Below are 26,127 nucleotides of genomic sequence, written 5' to 3' on the forward strand. Positions count from 1 at the left end.
TTTATTTATTAAAACGGTTTAAGGACAAGATGGAAAGATATGCTCCAGTCTTCAATAGTGCCAATGCAGTTGCTGTCGGTGAAGCAACCGTACCAGTTTGGAGGGCTCATTTCAAGATTTTTGCTAAACCCCCTACGTTCGTAGACCAACATATGCGGTTAACGGGGAACCAACGACCGAGTCAGGGGTTCTGGTTTGTGCCCAAAAAATGAAGGATGGGAAATCTGGCTGAAATGATGAAATTAACGTAGAAATGCTGATATTTCTTATTCCATTTGGGATTTGTGAGATCACGAAGATCAGTTGTTTGATATGGATCGACAAAAGAATAACTGACTGGTTGAGAGGCGCAATCATAGATCTATCGCTTCACAAGAAGTTATCCGTCACGGTGCCCAGGAACTATCGGGAAATCTCGCTGCCGTGTGTTATGTACAATGTATTGGAGCAGATCCTGGACAGACTTATTAGACATCGCGAAGAAACACCCGAGCAAGCTTTCGTACTGGCCGATCTTGATTGACCAGATGTTCATCAGGAGACTGACCGAAATTGCAGCGATATTCGAAACCAATGCAGTTCACCTTTCTGGACTTCGAATCCGCTTTCGACTCTCCTAATCGAGACCTCAAGACGCCGATCGAGCACCAAAAAATGACAAATCAATGAACGACTGCTGCAGCTCGAGTCAGAAACAGCCGGATGTATGACACCGTTTGAAGTGGTAACTGGAGTAAGACAAACGGGAATGGCAGAACTTTTCCTGTTCAACTTCGCCATAGACGACGTCATGCGAGGAGTAGTCGATCAGTGTCCTGCAGACGTCGTCTTAGCACTGTCAGGTCACCCTAAACCCATCTCGAGTACGCCGACGGTGTGGTTGTGTTCGCGGAAAGCTGTACGGAACTTCAACATGTTGTCAATATTGTATCGAAGCTAGCTGCAGCTTATGGACTACGCCTACGTACTGATAAATGTAAGCAGATGTGGCTTTTTTCGAGACGTCGAACGGGAATCAGGGTGTCATCGACCGGTTGTCGTCGTCACTGGGCCGTACACTCGTGCTCGTCACTGGGCCGTACTCTGAAGAACAACGGCAGCGGCGAGAAAGATATTCAGCAAAGATGCACTGAGGCCATTTCTGCATTTAGTTCCTTAAAGGCATCACCCCAGGAATCAGGGTTGGTACGGGCTTCAGGTGGAGTATTCGTACACGGGATAGTAGATTATGGAGAGGGGGTTGATTCCGTCCATTTCTTCCTAATTTCCGTGAAAAACGGTCTGGAATATGCGGCGGGTTCACAAGGCTAGCGCGCTCCAGTCGAACTCGCAGAAAATAGTGCGTCAGAACGCCCGAATCCGTATTTTCTGGGCCGTTTTTCACGGCAATTAGGAAGAAATGGACGGAATTACCCCTCTCCATAATCTACTATCCCGTGTACGAATACTCCACCTGAAATCCGTACCACCTCAAATTCGTGGATTGATGCCTTTTACGAAAATGGCTGTGGTCGACCCCTATCACCAACGAAATCAAGCTGAGAGTCCTCCTATCTGCAATTCACCCATCATCATGTACGGATCGGAGGCTTAGCAGCATGGTCTAAGTAGATGGAGATGCGTGATTGCTCCGAGATCGGAGGGAAGGCTGCTTAGACGGCTGCTCAGCTACTTTTTGCCTAAAGTATACCACAATGAAGATCTTCTTGTGGAACTGATGTGGAGTACTGGCGAATGACACGCGGTACATCTTGCACCGCCATCGAAGGTGCAGCATGGAAAATTCTCTTCGCTTCCTTAGTCACATAATAAAGAGACTAAAAGACCCTCTTGTTCAACGTGTTCTGAGGTGTTTGTCGGGTTCAAGCAGGAAAAAGGCCACCTGACTGAAGACGGAATTTGTGGACTGAGGTGGTGAAAAAGCATCTGAAGACACTCGACGTGGATAGGCGGTTCAGGCGGGATGTAAGGTTTGGGATAGCGGCGAACGAATTGTTTCTGTCCAAGCAGTTGCTGAAGATTTGGAAAGAAAGTATGGCAGAGACATATTAAAGGACGACAGACGACGAAAATGCGAGGGATCGCGACAGACGGTACCGTAAGCGAGTCGATTGAGTCAAGTAAGTCAAGAGAATGTAGTGAAGAAGATCAAGATCACGTGACTCTATGCTCAACTTCTTAACACCACCGTGTCTTGCTCTGTCCTATGCTGCAAAAGCCTAGACGGTTAGGAAGAAGAATGCAAACTTGGTCTGCATCATAGCATCATTTAAACTTCCAGTCGAAATTAGAGGTTGATTAGATGTTGGTAGTGTCCCGTTTCACGTAAGTGGAAAAGACGATTCAATGTTCTGTGTTACGTCAGCGATCGAAGATTAGAGACGCTCCGTTTGCCAAACAAAGTATGGTCGACAAAACACGTGAGTTCAACGATAACTGTTGGATCAGAGCTGTGAGGGAAGGTTCCACGCAATAACAAACGCACTATAGGAAGACCGCCTATCCGCTGGTCATACTTCTTCACAAAGCTTTTGGAACTAAGTTCGATTCTCCTCGTATCTTCTGCGAGGAGGTGAACCCAGAGGACTCTTGAGTGCGAATGAGACATATGGAGGAATTACTGGTGCCATCTCGGTCAGTTCGAAGGAAAACGAGAATCCATGTTCTATAAAATGTTTTCGGAACACTATCATTTCACGCGACAAGGACCTTTACCTGATTTTCTCCTTGTTCTTTCCAACGGAAGCCAAGCGGTAAGGCTTAATTTGACCTCCTTTAAACATAGATAACTACACGTTTATTAATAATTACAAAATACAGGTAAATAAGTGGACCTTTACATTTTTCAAATTAGTGCTAATTTAAATGAGGAAAATACGTTATATGAATGCAAAGCCCGTTAAGGTATGTATGCGATAAGAGATTTCTGTGGTTTGAAGAAAAGTAAACTATTTATACAACGGCGCAGTTGCGCTACTTTGATGAATGGAATTGCAAGAGCAAGAAGATCGACCAGGATTAATAGCATATTAATCAGCTACGAAATTTATCCAAATACGCGGATCTGAAAAAGGACGTATTTTGATTCTGGACCAAGGCGACATACGCACGACTCGCCATGGAGACTGTCTCAGACTGTGTACTTACAACGCGAGAACAGTTTCTACAGACGCTGACCTGCATGCCCTTCTCGGAGCTGCAGAGCGTATCAAATTTCACGTGATTGCTCTGCAGGGGACCAAGTGCAGAAAGAGCGACGTACGACAGATGAATGACGGTACACTCATCATTCGTGGAGAGAAGGTTCCGTCGCGAAATGTAGGCGGTGTTGGTTTTGTTGTGCATCCATCTGTCGTCCATCTCGTCGATCCTCACGAGATCCTGTCACCTCGTCTGGCCATTCTTCGCCTCCGCCCTCTGCGCCAAAAATCCATCAGTATCATCAACTGCTATTCACCAACATCAGCAGCTGATGATTCCGAATTGGACGCATTTTACGAGGAGCTGGAGGAAGTAGTCCGCAACGAGAAGTCCTTTTACAAATTCGTTGCCGGAGACTTCAACGCGAAACTAGGAAAGGCCACAGAAGAGGAATACAGGATTGGAAGATTTGGACTAGGGGACCGGAATGAAAATGGCAATCGCCTCGCCGGGCTGTTGTCCGCCGCTCGCCTCCTTCATGGGAACTCTCTTTTCATGAAAAAAGATCATCGTCGGTGGACATGGGATTCGCCCAATGGCGGGACTCGAGCGGAGATCGGCAACATACTCACCAACCGGAAGTGGTGTCTACTTGACGTCTCAGTAGTACCATCCTTCTGTAGTGGTTCTGATCACCGTCTCCTTCGTGCGAAAATACGACTTAGCCACACGATGGAAAAGAACATCTGCTATCGGCAACGAAGGAGAAAAGAAGTCGTCTACAACTATTGCGTACTCGAGGACTCCCTCTCCCAAGGTGACTGGCACATCGAGGAGGACCCAAACGTGGACTACGAGATGCTGCTCAGAGGATTACGAGCCTGTGCTGAACGTGCCTCGAAGTCGCGCACGGCAAACTTGGATCGAATTTCGAAGACCACCAAGGAATTGTTAGGAAGAAGAAGGGCTTTGAGGCTTGATCCGAATGCATCGCACATTGAGCGGTTAGTAGCAAACACTAGCTGCAGAAAAGCGTTGCAGGAGGATCTTTAAAAGTACAGGCAGAAGAAGATTCTAGAAGCAGCACAAAGAAGAACGAGTCTAAAGAAGTGCCGCAGGGATCTCCGCGAATATAATATTCCGCTAGCAACCTTGCTGAGCGAAGACGGGACTCGCACGTCTTCTCGTCGTGAGATGGAAATAATTACGGAGAGGTTCTACTCGAACCTTTTCCGTTCATCAACTCCTGTGTCAAGCCCAATCATCCCCACTGGCGAAGCCCTACCACGGATTCTCCTTTCGGAAGTACGAGTTGCTATCAAGAGCATGAAACCTGGCACAACCCCCGGACCTGATTTTATATCAGCAGACTTTCTTCGGGCTGGTGGCCATCCGCTTCATGTAATCTTAGCAGCGCACATGACATCCTATCTTCAGAAAGAAAGGATCTCAGATCAGTGGAAGACCTTGCGAACCGTTCTTATCCATAAGAAAGGTGACCGAGAGGACCTTCGGAACTACCGCCCGATATGCTTGCTGAGCGTGTTATACAAAGTATTCACCAAGATCATCCTCACACGCATATCTAGGACACTGGATGAAGCCCAGCCTCAGGAACAAGCTGGATTCCGCCAAGGGTTCAGCTGCTTGTACCACATCCAGACCGTGTCGAGGGTCATAGAGGTTTGCCGGGAATACCGCCTGCCCCTTGTTCTAACCTTCGTCGACTATGAGAAAGCCTTTGACAGCGTAGAAACGAATGCAGTCAGCGCTGGTCGATCAAGGTGTGGACGCGTCGTATGTGAGGACATTAACCAATTGCTACGATCGATGCAAGACTAGGATACAGCTTTTCCACCGCCCTCTCACCATACCCATTGGAAAGGGCGTACGACAAGGCGATACTATATCGCCGAAGCTGTTCACGGCTGCATTGCAATGGATAATGAAATCACTATCCTGGGAAGAAAGGGGCATACGTGTTGATGGAAGATTTCTCTCCAACCATCGTTTCGCGGACGACATCGTTCTCTTTTCGAGCAGTACCAATGAAGCAGAAACGATGCTCAACGAATTGAACGAAGCAGGGAAGAGAATAGGACTACGAATAAACAGAAAGAAGACAATTCATGAAGAACGCCCACTGCGAGGACGGTGAAGTACAACTTGAAGGCTCCCAAATCGTGGAAACTCCGTCATACGTATACCTCGGACGTTCTATGAACATGGAAAACGACTTCAAGGAAGAACTGAATAGAAGAATGAGAGCAGCATGGGCAGCATTCGCAGCCGTCAGGGAAGCTACGGACCAACTGACGGACCTTTGATCTTCGTGCCCATCTGTTCGACTCGACAGTCCTTCCATCGCTCTGTTACGCAGCTGAGACGTGGGCAGACACCGCGGCCACGTCTTGGAAGCTACTTACTACCCACAGAGCCCGCGAGAGATGTCTCCTGAAGTTTAACCGGCGCCCACAACACCTTGCGGGTCTTCGTAGCTCCGACTTAAGAGGAATGTCCCGTCTTCGCGACGCAGCGGAATATGTATCGAAAGCAAAACATAGATGGGCCGGTCACATCATGAGAAGAATCGACGATAGATAGACTAAAAGAACGCTAGAGTGGATTCCAAGGGACGCTAAACGCCCCAGAGGGAGACCGCCAACGAGATGGGGTGACGTGTTCGCTGCACGGATGGACCAGCTGAGAGCTCAGCTGGATACGGCCCAAGGACCTCGTCAACGTCACTCACGAAGCTTGAGAACATCTTGGATGACAATGGCGAGAGAACGAAACGAGTGGAAGAGATGCTGGGGCCCGCACGTCGAGTGAAGACGGGCCATCTAAGTGTCTAACTATCTAAGTATTTGTTCTCTGTTATTTCTTCAGTAGAAATTACCGATAATGATCGTTTGATGGTTGAAAAAAATCGCCGCGGTGCGCAAATAATTTACACATTTGCACGTATTATTGCTTCTTTTGATCGATGCGTTCTCCATGACCACGTCATTGTCGATGTGATGGACCATCATCTACATCGTTACAAGCTGCAGAACTTCATGTAGTCCAAAGAAGTAGAACATGACGAGGATAACTGATTTGAAAACAATGCGAAAGTGGCCCAAACTTCTCTTTATTCTCCAAGATTTTAAGACAAATAATCCTTGGTGATTTGACCTTTTCCCGTGATGACATCGGCTGACTTGCTTGGTTACCTCAATTGGGTTTCTGTGATTTTTCTGTGGAAATATCTAAAAGTAAAAGTCTTTGCAAGTAGCTCCAGAACTACTGAGAAGTCAGACCCTCAGCAATAATCAGGGTGTATGGACAACCTATTGAATGATTGAACTTGTGGATGAGTTCTGTTTTTCGGGGTGGATGCTGAGAAATAACAACGGGTAAGAAAGAGATGATCAGAAAAGATGAGCTAAGGCCAGTTCTTCATTCAGATTCAGATCATCTTTGATGAACAAAGTCAAGCTGCGTTTCCATCTATCCCACCATGATGAACGGATCGGAGACATGGGCAGCGTCGTCAACGGCGATAGAGAAGTTCGACTGCATGGAAAGGAACCTGCTTGACTGGTTTTGGCCAGTAGTGTGCCATAACGAAGAACTTTACTCAGAATTGGATGTGGTGTACCGGCGGATGCCCCGGGGAAAAACATCAACATCTCGATCAGCCGTCTAAAGTAGTAGCAGAAAACAGTCTTCGCTTTCTTAGTCACGTTATAAGGAGACCATCAGAGCGCCTAACCCACGCTGCCTTGAGGACGCTTTCAGACATAAACTGGAAGAGGCCATCTGGATTTTAAAAAAAGTTCTGGAAGGAAATGGTGAAGGAGAAATGGAGAAGAAACTCTTTCGCGAGAAGTAACATTTCGCAGAATATGGAATAGCGACGGACGGACGGATTTTGTAGGAGTTCTAGCGGAAGACCAAACAAGGTGGGCTCAAATATGTTCTGGAACGACACACTTTGGAAAGAAGTTGACAAGTCGCTTTAGACTATAACATGCGCCGTTTAAGTCAAGTAATTCAAAAGTAGGTGCCTTTGGACTTAGAGCTTCTTATAATCTATCAATTTCTAGCATGTACTGTAGTATTGATTGTGTTCACATATAGTTTCGTTGTGCTTTCAAATTTTAGAAGAAAAACTTTGAATCTCAATTTTAGAGACTTCCACTGTCCGGAAAAGGCTCCAATAGAGCCTTCGTGTTCATTTTGGCAAAATTTTTGCTTTGAATAAAACGATTTTTTCAGAGGGCCCTGACGCCCTTATTGAGCTCTTGCTTAACGCCCAAAGCCGACGAATGGACGAGCAGAGAGCTGCGCTTCTGCCAGGTTTTAACGACGAAGCGCAGGCTAATCAGCTCCTTGAGAAACTGGAGTGAGTCCTTCTTTCGACCATTTTCATCAGTGTCTTCAGTCATTAACATTGTTTGAAGTAGCCAATTTTCGGTTTCTCGTTTTCATCTGCGTCAATTTTAGTTGCTCTTACTGATAACGTGTGAATGGTATTATAATAGTGGACGCTGAAGTTCAACCTACTTCGACCATGTACACCACAAGATAGTGAAACAAGCATTAAAAGTGGTTTTCACTAAGAATAACCGTACTTTTTCCTGCTTTTCTGAGGCGTTCATTAAGGTTCTCTTTAAATTTCGTCGTGTCGCATAGCGTCGTGTTCAGGAACGGTTCTAGAAGATAAGAGATTGGTTGAATGTTTACAGTAATATGTGTATAGGAAGAGTGGAACAACATGTAAGCATTAGCTGTCAATACCCAGATTGAACAAGTTCATTACAAGCGTATGCTAAACTAAGTACATAGGGTTATGTTTTACAATGGAACGTACATCTAATGAACAATATTAGCAACATATTTTTTGGGATAGTATATCTATATGTGTTGCGGACGCCAAATTCCTTGGCAGCAATTATCTGCCTGAGTTTTTATGTGGGAAAAAAAATGCAAAATGTTAGTTAAATCTTTCTTCCGTAATCGACGTGGCGACTTACTCTAATTTACTATTTAAGATCAACATTTCAAGAATGAATTGCTATTTTGCGTGGAAAGGAAGTTATTGTACTTATTTTCTCAACAGTAACTGTTCATGTTGAGATCATCCTCTGGCGAAAACAGAGGCTCCAAGGACGAAGACAATTTAATCGAGTTGCTCATGCGGGCTCAAAGCCAGAGGATGAATGAGCAGCGTTCTGAGCTCGCCCCAGATCCGAAAAATGCTACGGAACCCGGTTTGTCCATACTGCTAAGCTTTAGTATTCAAATTTGAGATTGAATTTATTGCGAGCAAATGTTTGCAGATCCGCCAAGCTCTACACCAGAGGATGAAGTATCATCCCTTGTGATGCGCATGCAAGCTGGGAGGTTTGAAGACCAAAGAGCGCATCTACAAAGCCAGAATGAAAATGATTAAGCTGATTCTAGGCAGTGTTAACACAGAGCTTTCATTGTGTTCTCTTTGTTCGATGTTTCATTCAAAAATTCCAATGATCCGGTACTTTTTGACATCTCATGTTTATACTCTAAGCTATTCATTTAGAATTGTTTGGACTTCTTATTTTATAAGAAATATGTCAGGTTTCTAGTTAGGGTTTTCATGTTATTTGATAAATGCGTATATATAAATGGACATAGTCTTCAAAACTCGTTCTTTTGTTGCACTGCTTTCAAATTTCCCCTTTTCGCACAAGTTGTATGCTTATATTTGCGGAAAATAAACTTATTCCTTAATATCAGGATTATGCATGATTTTCTCTGGAATTAGAGTCCATTGGTAGTTCTGGAAAGTTTTGAGGAGTCGTATTCGTCTATTTCTCAACACTAGCTTTGAAGCTTAAGCTAAAGTTATGATTGTACATCCTAGTCACGTTTTGTCTCAGGTGCTGTTTACGGGTTTGCTGGTTATGGAAGTGAATGATGTGATCAGAGCAGTTTGTGCCGTGCATGACCTTTCGACATCAAATCAGGATCGAATTAAATGCACACAGGTTTGGGATTTTTCGATACGAGGTCCACAAAAATCTTACTGATGGATTAAGATTTGTTAAAAGAAGACATGTTTCTAATGGTAGTGGCTAGTGTACCTCTAGCTCCATATCGATCGCAGCTGCTCAAGCGGTGGTGCCAGGCTTCGCGTTGTTTTGATCAGACTGTACAAATTACATTTTCCTACTACTTTCCTATCTTCCTACTTTCCTACTGATGAACTCGATTTGGAGCAGGTGTACTAATTACGATCGAAGGTGAACCTGACAATGCCCACACTCGGGCACATTTTTGATAACAGTAGGAGAGGAGAGGAATCGTTGAGATTCTTCCAATTTCGATAACCTTTTACATTTAACTACATACATTACGACGTATCTTCGTTGTCGTATGCTTCTGTGGAGAAACTTTCACTAAGATGTAAACGAAAATAATACGAATACACGTATGAGGCTACTACTGGTTTTTTTTTCAACAACTCCGCTGTTGACACTGAGATCTAAAGCTCAAAGGTAAAAGAAAAAAATACTCTTCTTCGTCTCTTCATATTACAATATTAATGTGATACGTTTGCCTGAAAAGTAATAGCGGGATCAAGAGATAATTGTCATGGTTATATCAAATCTATCATTTCTAAGTGGGTTGTATGTGCTAATAGAACAACTGAACTACTTATTTGAATGGTCTTATCAAGCCACTTCGGTCTCAGGTTCATCCTCTAGTGAGGAACACAACAACGTTCTTGAAATCCACGTTTATTTTCCACCCATGTAATTATTTGTAGTTAGATGACAATCAGTCAACAACGGCTTATGTGCCTGATCAGGAATAGTTTTTGCAAATTGTTTACGTCATAGAGATACACTTTTCTTGGTTAGCTATGAAATCACGTGTTTTTTTTTTTGTTTCAGCGATTGTGAGGTATTTAAGAGAAAACTAATCTCACAGTCTGCTATTAGAAATTACTGCGAGGTATGAGTTTGAAATGCAATTCTAAAGTAATTTAAGTGATTTAGTTTTTTTGCTGAAAATTAGTTTGATTTGTTCCTTCTTCAATTTCCCCTGTTTTTTTTTTGCAGATCATCGAGGCATTCAAAGAAGGTCCCGCAGAAGTGGTTGCAAATGTAGCATTCGAGCTTATATCACACAGTTCTACGATACTCCGACATACGGGATGGACGTTACTAGAAGATTTGATCAGGTTATAACATAGTTGTTCTCCTCATCACTCTTTATGGGATTTGAATTATAAGTTGTTTAGATACAAGTGGAATTCTGTTGCACCAGAGTTCCGTATAGATATTCGTAATCGTGTATTTCATGCTGTTGAACTCTCAGTTTCGGAGGTATCGTTTATAATTTGAACATAAACACAAGAAATCTGAAGCACATCTTTTGTGAAGGATACTATTGAACCTTGCGCACGATGTGTCGTAGCGATGATGGAGCACGAATGGCCTCAGAATTGGCCGGAATTGAATCCCCAACTACAGCAAATGGCCGTTCAAGGTAGCCACTTTTCACATAATCCTGAGTGAAGACAAAACTTCTAGTCAGTCAATATAATACGCAGTCGCGTGGCAATGAATACAAAAATATCGCTGGTATAGACATACATAACCGCATGCCTATGGATAACTGCAACGTATTCACAGATGAGTAGTAGTCGGTGACATCTAATTTTTTGCTTGAGTACGTCTACAGACTTAGAAAAGGCCTCTAGCTGTGTGGGTATTCTCGTTTTCTAGGGAAAAGTTTGGAGTGAAGCAGATTTTAAGGTTTCAGATCCCTTTTTTTCAGGATCTTTACCTTGCGCCATTGTTTTTGCCATCCTCCGACGGTTAGTGGAAAATGTTGCAACCTTAGCATCAGTTGCAAATCAAAGACGACGGAAGGACATGCACACTGCAATCGTATGTAGTTAAAAATGGTTTGGTATTCTTTTGCGAATAGGTTTATCAATTCCATATCTAGTTTATACTTTATTTCTAATTTTTTTTTTGATTAACAAACCAGTGTTTTGCAATCAGATGACGGATGCATTTCCTGTTCTTTTATTTCTCCCAATATCAGAGAGGAAAATTTACTGTATGTATGTGTAAGGAGTGACAGTAACTCCCCGTTCCGCTTTACTAGTCTGACTAGTCTGTTAAGCATGTGATTTTAGAAAATAGTCGCTTTGAAATTAACAGATATACTAAACGACTCAAGGTCTTATCACATACGGTTAAAGGCGTTTTTTTTTTTGTACCAGAGTGCATAGCGCCTGTGATTCTCTATTTTAAATGATTAGTTTCGTTGATATATTCACTGCACACATGTTGCTTTACATAACTACACAAGTAAAAGTCTAAGGGATCAGATACTGGGTCCTGGTTACCATGGCTTGACGGATGCCCTTTCTATCCACCGGGTGCGTGTAAAGAGGGTCCCGGCGGATTTTCGAGCATGCACCGATCACATCTCGGCAGAGCAATTGGCGATGATGCGTATCCTAAAGGGATCGACCTTCGTTGCTGCCTAAATAGCTGACTCTACTTATCTACCGCTAATCATACGCTGTATTACTGGCTAGGATATAATTCACGAGCAACTAGATTGTTTTGGAGAATCAGACACATCCACTTGAATTTTGCGATGTGAGATAATCTCAAGTTTGTAACCGTACCAGAAACTGGAAAAATTGCTTTAAAAACGGAACATTTCAGCTTTCAAAACTGATGGGATGTAATCGTTATTGTGTAAGTTCCAAGCTTTCATAGCTCAATTAATTTTCGGGCAGAGTGGTCTTCTGTATCTCTTACCTCTTGGAACTTACAGGAAGAGGAAAAGTTCATTTGATAAAATTTCTACTCTTACTGAAGTTAATATCTGGACAGAACTTGCTCACGTTCTCTTGTTAGAACACCACACAAAATGACATGTACCTTTAGCTACAATTTATTCGGTGATTCCTACAAGTAACACCGTTATTCTTTACATATTTCTTTATAACTGTGTAGTTCTTTGCATCTCTATGCCCGGAACAGTGACAGGGCCTAAGATGATTGTCTGCGTCTTCATTAACAAATGAAGCGAGACTTCGTCGAGAAATGTTCGTGTATCCTTCGGCATATCCACTGGACACGTAATTTCTCGAAGCTATTCGCGGAGACTCCGGAACCCTCTTTGTGGAGGCACACGACGATATTTAGGTTGAACTTTGCTCACGCATTCTAACTGAGCAAGCCATAGAACTAGATTTTCCTTTGTACCGTCCACATTTCGACTGGAGTGTACGAGACCTGATCCGCTGCTCCTCAGTTCGTGTGTTGCGTAATCACATGTGTGCGCAAACGCAAAGGCGCATCATACCATGGAAACTGGGAGGGTTTTCTTTTTATTGTATAAAGATTATTATTTCTATTTTGTTGCTTCCCGTGACCGGTTAAAAGTGTACCATGACTTAACGGACACCATGAATCACGAAACGACATGAAGCTCGATGCAAATACGTATGCGACTGTGCTCGACAAGCAGTGCGGTGGAGCATAGCGGCTGAGATCGAGTTGGACCATCGACGCGACCGATAGCAGAACAAGTGGGGCACTGCTAGCACCACTTATTCGTTACAGTTCCTGATTGCCCCACTTCGATACCAACCCTTAGCTTCACTGCGCCGTTTCGAACGCAACCACATACGTAACTGCACCGAGCTTCGTGTTTTGACCCGGCTGTAGCATTATTTCTGTGCACAGTTATGTTGTTGAAGCTTATATTAAGCAAAATCTTGGTAGTTGTTTTACTAAAATTGAGAAAAACTCCTATTTGTTTGATTTTACTTTTCAAGTTGTGTGCATATGTTTTGTTCTTTTCCGCTAATACAGCTGAACAATGGGAATTTCAAAAAAAAAAAAAAAGAATTTTACTACATCCTTCTCCTCCGTCATTTATATCCTTTCCATTATACTCGACAATTTAAAAACATTGAATAGGTAAAGGTTTTCAGTGCAATAGTACGGACGACTTTCTCAATGTAGCCCTTGACGTGCTCAGCTCATGTCCGCTCGGTAAGGTGTTACATTCTTGTTTTTATTTCTGTGAACTAAAATAATTAACACTGCAGTTGATTTTGTTAGATCAATCTCCAAATTATTACAGACCTCATAGGAGCTCTCGCCGCGAAGAATGTTTTTGGCTGGCTTACAGAGTTATGTAGCTGCATGACGTCAGTATCCTTGGAACAGCACCTCATTCGGATAGTCGACACAGTGATTAGATATCTAGGCACAGCTGAACGAAATATTTATGAGCAAGCTGCGCAATGTTTGGCTGCTATTGCTGTGCCGAAGAAGTGAGTGTAATAAACGTTGCTTCCTAGTAGTTGCATTGTTGTGGGTGGAACATCTAAGAGCTAAAATGACAAGAAAAAAGCGTTGCCATATGCATATATATATTTACATATATATACTGAACTATATATTATATATACTATGTATTTATGTATGTATATATGGTAAAAAAAAGATAAGGAAAAGGAAAAAAGTGGCAAAAAAGTCAATTACGATCGTTTTGGCATTGATTAAATCCATGTTTTATCTGAAACGTGTCGAATACATTGTTGATGTTAGAGAAATGTGCCGGTAGAGTGCCAGACACAGTCTGTGCCTATTTTTATTCTGCTTTTCGAAATATCACATCATTCTGGCGCAGTCTCTTGGCGACTTGATCGTTATTCCCCTTCTGCACATAGAGTATATCTAGGATCTGTGAGGAAACTTTACTTCCAAGGAAGTTTTAATTGTGTAGTGTACTGCAACATGTAAAGTACTTAGTATCTTAGTAATGGCATAATCGCCATCACTAATATAATAATATGAGCTAAAGACGGTATTACCTCACTAGGACATTTTCTGTAGTGTGACCATTTATGATATACTGGCAAATTAACACAGATTGTGTTTATTCGTTTTTTTTTTTAATATCACTTCCTTTCTTACTGTAATACTTTTAGTTTCAAAGGAACAACTATCTTGTTTAATTCTGCTAGGCTGCTCAGATCCCACCTTTTCTGTTTGGTTTTATACTTAAGAATGAGCGCATTGTGAACAATGCGACCAAGCATTGACGATATTCTATTTCTTCAGAGAAAAACATGATCAATCGATGATAATTTCGGCTTTCTTCCGGCAGGAAGTGTTTTCTACAATCCTTACGACAACAAGGTTAATTCACAGCCAGATTATTTTTTTTTATTTATTTTATGAAACGAGCCTACTATTTTTTTTTTGTTTTTTAGCCTTGCTGCTGATGGGTCACAGTTTAGCGAGCAACATTATAGATATCTGAAATCTCTGTGCGAATTATTAACCACTCTAGGGAGTTGGTATTTACTTTGATTTTCTGGTTTGTTAGTTCTCAAATGACTCTTAAGATTTCCTGTCAAGAACTTGGCATGAGAAGACATCACCGCCGAACTTTGAGACGTTTCTGTCTGCTATAGTCGCTTTCTTCAATCATGATTCTCTGGTATATTTATTCTTATTTCATAGTTTTCCAACTCTTCATCAGTAACTCCTAGCATTTATTTTTTCAGATGTTAAAATATGAAGCTTGCGATGTCCTCGTAGGCTTGTCGACTCATGAGGTTTTTCAAGAGAGTCCTAGTTTTGTACAGGCTATTCGAGAAGTATTTTCTAACGTACTGAAAGCTATTACAAAGGTAATTTTGATTGCTATTCATTTTGACTCTTTTAAGTGACCTGCGCTTATGTTTTAGGACGGATATCCATCCCAAAACCCCTCAAATGTTGCTGCTCGCTACTCACAAATGGATTTCGATGATGACTTAGAATGGCATAATCTATTTATAAGTGGGTTATACACATTTCCGGCTTGACTGTGTTTATCGTCATTAATGAATGTTGCACTTTCTCCCAGAGTTTCGCTCCCGCGTTCAGCTTCTCATCGCAGAAAATATGAGCCATCATTTTGATCATTTGTTGACTGTGTACGAGGAAACCGTGTTTCGTAAAGTAATCCTGGATGCTAATTCAAGTGCGTACTCTTTAATTCTGTTGTGAAAATTATGTTATGATCATGTTCTCGTTAACTGGAATCAGTCAGCAGGGTTCTTTCTTCTAGTTTCCGAAGTCGAATGGGAGGCGATGCAAAGATTTGCAAGAAATCTTATCCACGTTGCTTATGAACGGAAATTTTTTGAAATGGTAAGAATTTCGCTTTCGTGTTACAAGCTGTTCTAGCCCTTTCTTCTCTTCTACGGCTACTACCTAGGATAAAGAACGTCTGATTAGGATGCGAGACACATTGGTGAATGCCATGTCAAATACAGCTGATTGTGACATTTTGAGCGAGGTTATTTTCTGCTACGAGGAATATTTGAAGTCATTGGTCCCATGATCTTATAAGCCATCCTATATCATTTCAGATGCTATCACTTCATTCTCCGTTTCTGAGCAGCTATGCAGACGACTACGAGAAACTTAACACCTACTTCTCACTTTTGCGACGGTATGGATCTCCGAAATTAATAATGAAAACTTGCAGTTTTACTTAGTATCAAATGCTACCATTGTTTTTATTCAAATTATTGTTTCAGGGGTCTTCTCATGTCTGCGGGGAACAAAAAGCTGAACAGGCATGTTGTCAGCCTTATTCTTCGAGCTGTTCAAATATTTCCTGATCACTTCAAGGCATGTTCTTTTTATAATCATGTGTGAAGTTGAGGGTGAAACTCTAGTCTTAACCATAGTTATTATCCTTACTTCAAGAATTATTCGGTTTGGATCATATTTTCTTGCACAGATAATAAGCTTGTTAGCTTTCTTAATTCTTAATTAATTAATTAACTTAATTAATTCCTATCACCGCTACTTTGCGAGTTATATCATTATCAATGATATAACTTGCCAATTTTTCTTCGTTCTAGAAACATGTCTCCTCCGTTGTATCACTTTATAGTGAAGTGAATGAAGTGATCTCGAAGATGCAGATGGCGCAGTTATTGCAGGTGTGGTTCTGTTTTCTGTTCGCATGCATTTACACATTTCAGGTACTTCAAATATGCACGTTATCATATTTTGATGTAGTGATATCATTTTAAAGGTATCACCTCACGAATCTGAGGTGGTACGGATTTCAGGTGGAGTATTCGTATACGGAGTCGTAGATTATGGAGAGAATGGTGATTCCGTCCATTTCCTCCTAATTGCCGAAAAAAAAAACGGCTCGGAAGATAAGGTCTCGAGCGTTCCGGCGCTCTATTTTCCATTACGACTTCGATTGGAGCGCGCCAGCATTGTGTACGCGCCGTATCTTTCGGACCGTTTTTTTTTACGGTAATTAGAAGGAAATGGAAGGAATCACCCTTTTCTCCATAACCTACCATCCCGTATAAGAATACTCCACGTGAAATCCGTACCAGTTCAGATTCGCAGGGTGATGTCTTTAAGGTTCCTGCTGTCCTATCGAATACTGTGGACGATGAATCAGTACGACTGGAGTTATTACAAATGGCGGCTGGTCCTTCAATAGAATACGTTCGGAGTATTGCATGGTTAGTTATAAATTCGCAGCCGAAGGATTCTTTTTTAATTTTCATTTTTCTCTGGTAAACAGCGGTGCTCCAATGTAGAGTTAAGGTTCAATAGTCCTTACATGTCCATAGATGGATTACTGGATTGCACACAATTCCATCGCAGCGTAATTTCAACGAGCTCACTACTGAGCAATATCTACAAGTGTATAGATCAAATTTTTCGTGAAAGAAAAATTTCTTGGAACTCCGCTTATGAGGAAGACATACATTATCCTCTAACAAGAAAAAAAAAACTAATTAATTTAGGTTTGTTAGGCACAAACAGCTAGCATAGCACGGCTTCCTTTATTTTTGCATGTATTTCTTCGTTCTAAACAACTGTACAGTATTTTAGGCGATGAAAACTATCGCCTCCTCACCGTTAAGTATTTTCCTTCTTATTCTTCTGTTAATCGAGTAAAAAAATACCCATGTAGTTTACTGATAGTTCTGCCATTTACGGTATCGGTTTAATTGGAATGTCTTGTGATTTGAAGGTCGTTCGAGAATGTCTCGTCATTTGTCTCGTTCAATGCCTTCAATATCTCACCATCAGATGCTCCTGATTCACCCTCGACTTTGAACAGAATAGAGGTAGGTTTAGTCTGTCTCCTGTTTAAATAATATGTTCTTCTGCGGAAAAGAACAACAAGGAAACCTATCATATAAAAATCCACTTAAAAGGTAACGGAATGGGTCCAGAAATAAGTAATCGGTCCTAGCTGCCAGCAGTTTTGAGGTCGGCTTCACAACGCTTACATATATTCGAAGTTCCCTCATCGCTACGGCAGTAGAGGTTATACAGGGACAGTGAGGAGCATTGGCTTTGTTGTGTTCACGTGCGCGAGAGCTTAACGTTGTCTTGTTTTTGCAATAATTCTTTGAATTTTCAAAACTCGTCTGTAGAAACCAGCAGTTTTCACTAAACACCATCTTTCCAGTGTTTTTGCAGCTATTTTGTGTCTGCCTTGTGAAATAGATCTTGCACTATTTTCATTTTTGACCAAAATCTTCGAGAACTCGATAAGACTGCCTAATGAAGTTGTTTGGAGTCCCATCAAGAATGTAGTATCTTGCATTTTTCCGCAGATTTTCCGTTGAAATGTCTAGCTGATTTAGGAGAAAAAATTCAGAAGTGATTAGCAATATTGGCAATTCTTGCTGAAACAGAAAAAACGAATTTGATTCTGGTTCAGTGATGAGTCTCTCCTCAAAGTACATGGTTTCGGTAGGAGGTGAAGGTGTAGTCTAGTGTATGCGACGTTGTCATCACCTTCAGCTGTTCGCCCATTATCGCTAGCTTCATCCTTTCTCTGGAAATATAAATGTCTATTGTCGGCAAAATACAGCGAAGATACTATATTAGTAGCTCTGTATCAAATTCATAGCTCGTCTTCCTCTACTTATTCGATGTCCAAATACCCAAACTATACCTTCTCGGATAGCAGAAGAGAGGAGTTTGCAGTGACGATCACTTTGTGGTGGGGAGGAGAGTATTCTGAAACGAAAAACAACGACAAAATCAGAATAAGAAGGAACTGTTAGTGAATATATTCATGCTTCCTTTTTGTACACAACCAGTAGCGTCACGGTCACCGCCAAACGTCAAACAAATACACCTGACAAATCCCCAAAGATTTAATTTGCACATGGAGATGCAATTCTGCACAGGAGCTGTATGGTTGTTTTCATTTGAAGTTCAAGTTATCTCTAGACGTGTTTTGAGGTTCAAAATAATTGTTGCAAGCACAACGAGGGAGGCATTCTTATCCCTGACCAACTCCGTAACATTTCCGTTCTCTCATTGCTTGCGTATCAGTTTTAATTTTGCAGAATATATATGTACATATATAAGCGTTAAAATAGTAACGACAGCTAAGGCTGTTTGGCCACTTTTGTACCATTTTGTTACTTACTTACTTACTTACTTACTTACTTACTTACTTACTTACTTACTTACTTACTTACTTACTTAGATGGCCCGTCTTCACTGGACGTGCGGGCCCCAGCATCTCTTCCACTCTTTTCGTTCCCTCGCCATTGTCATCCAAGATGTTCTCAAGCTTCGTGAGTCACGTTGATGAGGTCCTTGAGCCGTATCCAGCTGAGCTCTCAGCTGGTCCATCCGTGCAGCGAACACGTCACTCTATCTCGTTGGCGGTCTCCCTCTGGGACGTTTAGCGTCCCTTGGGATCCACTCTAGCGTTCTTTTAGTCTATCTATCGTCGATTTTTCTCATGATGTGACCGGCCCATCTATGTTTTGCTTTCGATACATATTCCGCTGGGTCGCCAAGACGGGACATTCCTCTTAAGTCGGAGCTACGAAGACCGGCAAGGTGTTGTGTGCGCCGGTTAAACTTCAGGAGACATCTCTCGCGGGCTCTGTGGGTAGTAAGTAGCTTCCAAGACGTGGCCGCGGTGTCTGCCCACGTCTCCGCTGCGTAACAGAGCGATGAAAGGACTGTCGAGTCGAACAAATGGGCACGAAGATCTTGGTCCGTCAGTTGGTCCGTAGCTTCCCTGACGGCTGCGAATGCTGTCCATGCTGCTCTCATTCTTCTATTCAGTTCTTCCTTGAAGTCGTTTTCCATGTTCATAGAACGTCCGAGGTATACGTATGACGGAGTTTCCACGATTTGGGTGCCTTCAAGTTGTACTTCACCGTCCTCGCAGTGGGCGTTCTTCATGAATTGTCTTCTTTCTGTTTATTCGTAGTCCTATTCTCTTCCCTGCTTCGTTCAATTCGTTGAGCATCGTTTCTGCTTCATTGGTACTGCTCGAAAAGAGAACGATGTCGTCCGCGAAACGATGGTTGGAGAGAAATCTTCCATCAACACGTATGCCCCTTTCTTCCCAGGATAGTGATTTCATTATCCATTGCAATGCAGCCATGAACAGCTTCGGCGATATAGTATCGCCTTGTCGTACCCCCTTTCCAATGGGTATGGTGAGAGGGCGGTGGAGAAGCTATATCCTAGTCGTGCATCGTTCGTAGCAATTGGCTAATTTCCTCACATACGACGCGTCCACACCTTGATCGACCAGCGCTGACTGCATTCGTTTCTACGCTGTCAAAGGCTTTCTCATAGTCGACGAAGGTTAGAACAAGGGGCAGGCGGTATTCCCGGCAAACCTCTATGACTCTCGACACGGTCTGGATGTGGTCCAAGCAGCTGAACCCTTGGCGAAAAGCAGCTTGTTCTTGAGGCTGTGCTTCATCCAGCGTCCTAGATATGCGCGTGAGGATGATCTTGGTGAATACTTTGTATAACACGCTAAACAAGCATATCGGACGGTAGTTCCGAAGCTCCTCTCGGTCACCTTTCTTATGGATAAGAACGGTTCGCGAGGTCTTCCACTGGTTTGGGATCCTTTCTTTCTGAAGGTAAGATGTCATGTGCGCTGCTAAGATTACATGAAGCGGATGGCCACCAGCCCGAAGAAAGTCTGCTGATATAAAATCAGGTCCGGGGGCTGTGCCAGGTTTCATGCTCTTGATAGCGACTCGTACTTCCGAGTCGCTATCAAGAGCATGAAACCTGGCAGTACAAGTATCATTTTGTTAGTTTCCAAAAATTCCTTACTAGGACCTCTGCAACTTTTATATTATTTTTTTTTTGCACTTTGAGGACCAAAAAGCGCTCCTTCGTGAATAATCCTTTTTCCTGCGAACGGATGAACCCGATCCCTATGTTTTATAACTAATACAGCCTTGAGAGATAACTTTGTGTAAGGCGTCTCCAAGAAATTCAACTCGGTACATGTATCGGTTTTCCGACGGCTTTCAGTTCTGTGCGTCTTGTGCAGAAGCGTTCAGTTCCGTGTTTCAAATGTAGTATTTCTATTGATTATTAAGCTTCGACGAGCTCTCACTTGCCTACAAGGGATAGTACAGCAGGTTGACAACTCTAGCTACCTTGGAACTATGCTTATTCCGATATATCCATGTTTCTTTAAACTTTCGAGGTTGAGTGTTTCTGGTTGTGTTTTTTCTTCTGCTTTTATGCTATCTGATAACGTTTCTGATAAGATCCACTTTAGATGTTTGATGGAGCTTTATTTGGAGCAAAGTAAGGTTCTTTTTCACCCGCTATTTCGCGAAAGTCTCACGAAGATGGTGGCTTCCGAAAAACAACAGATCTACTGTATGTTTCGTTCATTCGATTTACCTTTCTTTCCCTGCTTATTTTTCACCAGCCTGAACGTCCGGCTAAAGCCGGACTTCAGGCTTCTTGTTTTTGGTGTTCGCTTCGTTCGCCTTCACGATCAATAAGAAATAACAGTAGCGACATTTTTTTTTTTGTAAAATTAGAATTTTTTTCTATCAACGCTCTCTTCAATTTTTTTTTAATCCAAAAATTCAAGCATAAATGAAAGATTTTATGGTGTTTCCCTAAACGCGTCAGTTCTATATTTGGAGTGCAATCAAACTTGACTTTACATTTATGTTTCTCTCACATCTCCACGATTTGAAAACATTATTCAAAGTATGAGTTTCCTCCGTTCTCACCTGTCAGCAGAGAATGATGTGCTAACATGAAATGATGTGAATATCACCATCGTAGTGACAAAAATAATGTTTTACGTCCGATCGCGTAAACTGTTGGCTACTATGTATTGTATTTAAGCAGTCGTTCGTACGTGTGTGTGCTCTTTTTGAAGGATGTTAGCAGCATCAGGGAGACATGCTGGGAAATAGATATGCGAAGGAACCATAGAAATCCATTCCACTGCGTTGGTGCTCCCGCGCACCAATCCGGCGCAGTGGAAGCCGTTTTTCCCCGCTCTATAGCTTCCTGACAACGACGCACCATTTCAACCTCGTGGGGACCCGTTCCACCCCATTTTACAGCTATCTGGCTCTGGGGCATGAGCTCGACGCCGTAGGACCCGTCTCACCCAATTTTACTGCGTTGGGGCTCCAGCACACCAAACCGATGCCTTGGTGTTCGTCTCCCTCTCTTTTTGGAATTTCTTGACTGAGACACACACATACACAGACGCACGAACGTGACTGAATAAGCCCGTTACTATATAGCATGATAGTTTGCAATTTTGGAAGTATACATTCACATAAAAGTTTAATTACCCTCACTAACATATGACAGAAACAAACTTGCCTTATCAAGGCCAACATAGATGACTGCATAACTTTGGACAATGGATAAAAGGTAGAGTGCTCGCCTATCAGGTGCATGGCGATGGTTCGGTGGCTCTCTGGTGCAGATTTTGCATCATTGTGGAGTATTTTCGTGACACGCAGAAAAACACACACGGACTAAGCACGTTATTGTATAGCATGATTTTAATTTTGCTATTCTCGTTTTTTTTTCCCTTTCATCGTACAATCAACTCCTTTATCGATGAGTTATCTGCAGTCCACTTACAAATCCGGCTTCAGGTTCCGTTGGTGAGATTATCGAGGTGGTTCCAGGACGCCCTGCTGTTGTTGACAATGATCCTATAACAATCGAACGACAATACATGCACGATTTAAACGAGCAGGCGTAAGTAGCTTGGTGTGTGCGTTGTCATACTTTTCCTCGTACCCCTAATGCTTCTTCTCCATGACTCACTCATGATAATCTGACCAGTTCTTAAGCGTTACAATAATAACGGCAGTCGTGACGAAGTTCCCTGGCACCATTTTTTCTCTACCACAAGCGCCGGAGCTGTTGAACTCCCTTGTCTCAAATATCGACCTTGTTCCAGAGATCAAGTTACGTCATTGGATCAAGAAAGGATGGTTAGCGTTTGGGACTTGCTTTTGAAAGGAAGGATTTCTTTTACATATGTCTAGGAAAGCGGTTATGGTTTTTTGTCCTTCCGAGCGCTGGTCATTGCTAACCGAGTTTTTCACGCGCATTTCAAGCTCGATGCATGTTCGCCTGCAAAAGATGTGGGATGAAGTTTCTCATATTGACTACGGTGAGGAAAATTTAATAATACGTAAAGCCTTTGTAATGGTAGTCATACTGCTACAACAAAAAAGACAATGATAATGTGCATCTGACATTCTATAACTGCAGTATATCGAAGAGTTCCTGTACATCTTCCTCCTAGTACTTACTTTTATGCTCTTTAGATTCCGAACCAACTGAGGAAGAGTTGTTTTACGAACACTTGACGTGCGTTATATCTCGGGAGTATGTAAATTTCCTCCGTTTTTGCTACATCCCCAGCGAAGGTGGGCTTTTACAGTGAATGAACTGCTTTCTTATTTTCTTTAGAACAACACATCAGATCCTCGTTTCTTCCAAGTCCATTACTTTTTGTTCGTTACGAACCAGGCATTTGCTTTTTCCAATTTGTTAATCATATTCAGCTGATAATCTAGGTGAAGAGAGAAAAACACATGCGATTACGCCCTTGGGAGAATGGTTATTTACCAACAATGTTGGACTGTCACAAGTGATTATGACAGTATTTACATCTTTGACGTTCCGTGACTCGCAATTAGCCCTGAGGGCCATACCACTTTGCAAAGTATTGTCGGAGAAGGTGAACTTTGGGAACATCTCCGTGGACTTTTTCTACATTCGCCTTTGATTTAGTTGGTTGAGTGTTACGACGATGAAGTTGGTGTGTATATGCTAGTATGTGCGATACGATCTCTCCAGCTTCATGGAGCTGATGAGGTGGCGGGTACTCCTCTGATTGGTTTGGTGTTCCATATATACTGTGCATTGGTAAGGAAATGTTTGTCATTTGGACCTGTTAAACTAATATCATGCCTTATTTCAGCGTCGTTTCTCAGATTCACTACCGCAAGTTCTGTTGCAAATTCCTGATGTTACGACCGAAATCGTGGAAGCTTTTGATAGCAAGGTATTGATTTTTTTCCCAAGTAAACGGACAACAACTAACATACATTATTTTCTACCATGTGTGCATCAAAAACCTTTTCTCTGCGTTTTATTTTAGGTTGGTGCAAAAATAATGCGCGTTTTCAAACATTCACTTCGAAACGCTATAATTTGCCCCAAAATCAACTTTATCAGTCGAAATAAGAACAATCATAGTCCACGCATCTTTTTCGACGAGCCACATGTTCGCTTATTCCCGCTGCATAAAAATCCGAGTTTTTGGAGTCCACGAACTTCCGGAATTCTTTTTCGGCGTCACCTTGGTTTTGGAATATCTCACCTCTTGGGCAGCCGTCCAGATGTTTGAAAAAATGGTAGTCGGTTGGCGAAATTTCTGGCGAATATGGTGCTTAAGGCAGAGTCTCGTAGCCTAACTTGTTCAACTTTAGAAGCGTCACCTCTGAAAACCCGGATTTGCTCTATTCTTTGAAATGGAATTTGGAATAAGACAAAAACAGTGGGAACCTATCCTAGCATCGAACAGTACGTTCTTTGTTCGATTTCTGTTTAACCGAAGGTGCTAAGATACCGTAAAAGGGATTGAGTCAAAACTCGCAGCTACCTGAATAGTTCACTTCCAAAGTCGTCTTTCGTGGACCCCCTGGTTGTGACCAGCTGCTTTATGGTAGAGGCTGCATGTAAACGGCGCGTGCATTGCATTGGAAGAATCCAAGTACTGGAGGCACCAACCGCGATGTTCTCTTTTGCTCTACATGTATTTTCCTTTCCTCTCCTCTTTAAATTCTTCATCAAACCTCCTGAAACTTGTTGCATTTGTGTCAGTGCCAGTCGAAAAATACTTATTAGAAATACTGCATGTATACAATACGTCTCCTGATAAACAGTTATTTCTGTGGTTATATTTCGATGAAACAAGTTTTGCGCAACTTTGTATATTGGATTTTAAGAAATGCCGCCAGAAATTTCCGATAAATGGTAGAGAAATGAAACGTAAACGTTGTGGCAATTGCCACCACATCGTCATTGATTGGGATCTATCGATTGTCGGTGATCTCGTACTACGCGAACCATCTCTAGGCATTCGTTTTCATATCAACATTTGAAACTCGGTTACAACTATATGAGTGATGTGTTGGTGGTGGCACAGCTTGCGATAATCCTATTACTGTTTTTAGCAATTTTACATTCTACAGACAATAAAATCAAACAGTTTTTGATTGCGGTGCATTTAAGTCAAAGAAGTTATCGTTTGGTGAACGATTTCTTGTGTCGTTTCTTTCTTTCACTCTTCCATTGGCCGTGATTCAAGGTTTAATTGCGTATTCGGTAATAAGAATTTATGTACCAAATTATGAAATGATTTCCGTTAACGATCAGTTGAATTGAAAATTTATTATGAAAGTAATGAAAACAATATGCTTAAAGATCCGAGCAATGATCGCTGGTGATGAAATTCTACTAGAGAAACAGAAGAAGGAAATGGCTCGTCGTCTTTTAAAAGGTGTTATTACGGTTCGTTTATTTGCATTTTTAATAACGGATAGTATTTTAATGATTTTTTTATTTCCTTGTATATCTTATATCAAGCAAATGGACTTTTATACAGTACGTTTCCTACAGATCCTATTCCAGTTCATCTTTCTATCTCTCACCTCTTTCTTTTAGCTCACTGTTGGCGAACAACATAAAAAGCCAGTTTATCTACGCCCATTGCCTCCTATTGAGAAGAGGCGTCGAGTAGAAAACGAAAATGATGATTTTGCTGATATTGCCCTTTTGTTTGCGGAGGGTCGCGACTAACTTACAACATATTTGAATTTTTTTCATGTTATCGTAGTTCTTGTATGGCTAACGTTCTTTTCTGTTTGTTTGTTTTTGTTCATTTACTTGTAAGCGTTACTAACTGAATCTTGTAACCGTGTGTTTTTTATTAAGCTTTTATGGTGTTCTTTTTCTGTTTTTTTTGCGTCATTTACTAGTCCTCATATGTTGTGCTACTCTGCTTTTACGTACTATGTATATCCCTTGAATATTTCATTACACCGATTTCATTGTGATATACCCTTGCTTTTAGCGATCATCTCTTATATTACTGTTACATACTTTCCAGCTTATTTCTACTTTAATTGTCTTTTACTTGACTTCCTAGTTTTATTGTTGCTTTCCAGTCCTACCACATTTGTTGCACTTATAGAAGCATGCATGGCTTTAACGATATTGTACGCTTTACTGCTCAATCCCAATTTTCCAGTGCTCACTTGGTCTTTAGTATGTTTAGAAAAGTTGAAAAAGTCGTTTTGCACATAGAAGAATTGTTCTAGTATTGGTTTGTTTGTAATAGATCCTTTTATAGTTTTATCATTTTCGTCTGAAATTGCGTGTTCAAGTTTTGTAGAAGTGTGGAGCTCCATGTCGTGCTAATATTTGGATGCACCGTTCCATAATCTTATTCATTTATGGGTATGAAATCGTATTAATCTGATTCAAACTTGTATTACTGTCTCTTCCACAACAATCATTTCTCTTATAATGTTTTATTGTGACGGATGATGTTTGAATTTGCCATTTT

At 41.7% G+C, this 26,127-nt stretch overlaps 2 protein-coding genes across 2 annotated transcripts; both read left to right on the forward strand.

Annotated features, from left to right (window-relative positions):
• Window positions 1-706: 706 nt before the first annotated feature.
• Window positions 707-8,581, forward strand: RB195_021531 (uncharacterized protein; the record flags this gene model as incomplete). The annotated part of the gene is made up of 7 exons (XM_064208326.1): window positions 707-863; window positions 3,170-4,145; window positions 4,203-4,925; window positions 5,775-5,884; window positions 7,405-7,531; window positions 8,266-8,399; window positions 8,469-8,581. 7 exons carry the CDS (start codon window positions 707-709, stop codon window positions 8,579-8,581), a joined length of 2,340 nt encoding a protein of 779 aa, XP_064064207.1.
• A 490-nt stretch (window positions 8,582-9,071) lies between these two features.
• RB195_021532 (uncharacterized protein) lies at window positions 9,072-25,358 on the forward strand (the record flags this gene model as incomplete). The annotated part of the gene is made up of 31 exons (XM_013442477.2): window positions 9,072-9,155; window positions 10,233-10,354; window positions 10,415-10,499; window positions 10,557-10,662; window positions 10,954-11,066; window positions 13,142-13,202; window positions 13,294-13,486; window positions 14,280-14,357; window positions 14,432-14,514; window positions 14,567-14,661; window positions 14,729-14,854; window positions 14,912-15,005; window positions 15,073-15,189; window positions 15,277-15,359; window positions 15,427-15,507; window positions 15,581-15,663; window positions 15,752-15,845; window positions 16,082-16,162; window positions 16,605-16,708; window positions 17,227-17,323; window positions 20,588-20,697; window positions 20,773-20,876; window positions 22,133-22,238; window positions 22,334-22,477; window positions 22,532-22,659; window positions 22,817-22,918; window positions 23,069-23,232; window positions 23,286-23,420; window positions 23,476-23,559; window positions 24,984-25,070; window positions 25,224-25,358. 31 exons carry the CDS (start codon window positions 9,072-9,074, stop codon window positions 25,356-25,358), a joined length of 3,279 nt encoding a protein of 1,092 aa, XP_013297931.2.
• Window positions 25,359-26,127: the final 769 nt, after the last annotated feature.

Source organism: Necator americanus, chromosome X (assembly GCF_031761385.1).
Source record: "Necator americanus strain Aroian chromosome X, whole genome shotgun sequence".
In the NCBI taxonomy this organism is placed as follows: Eukaryota; Metazoa; Nematoda; class Chromadorea; order Rhabditida; family Ancylostomatidae; genus Necator; species Necator americanus.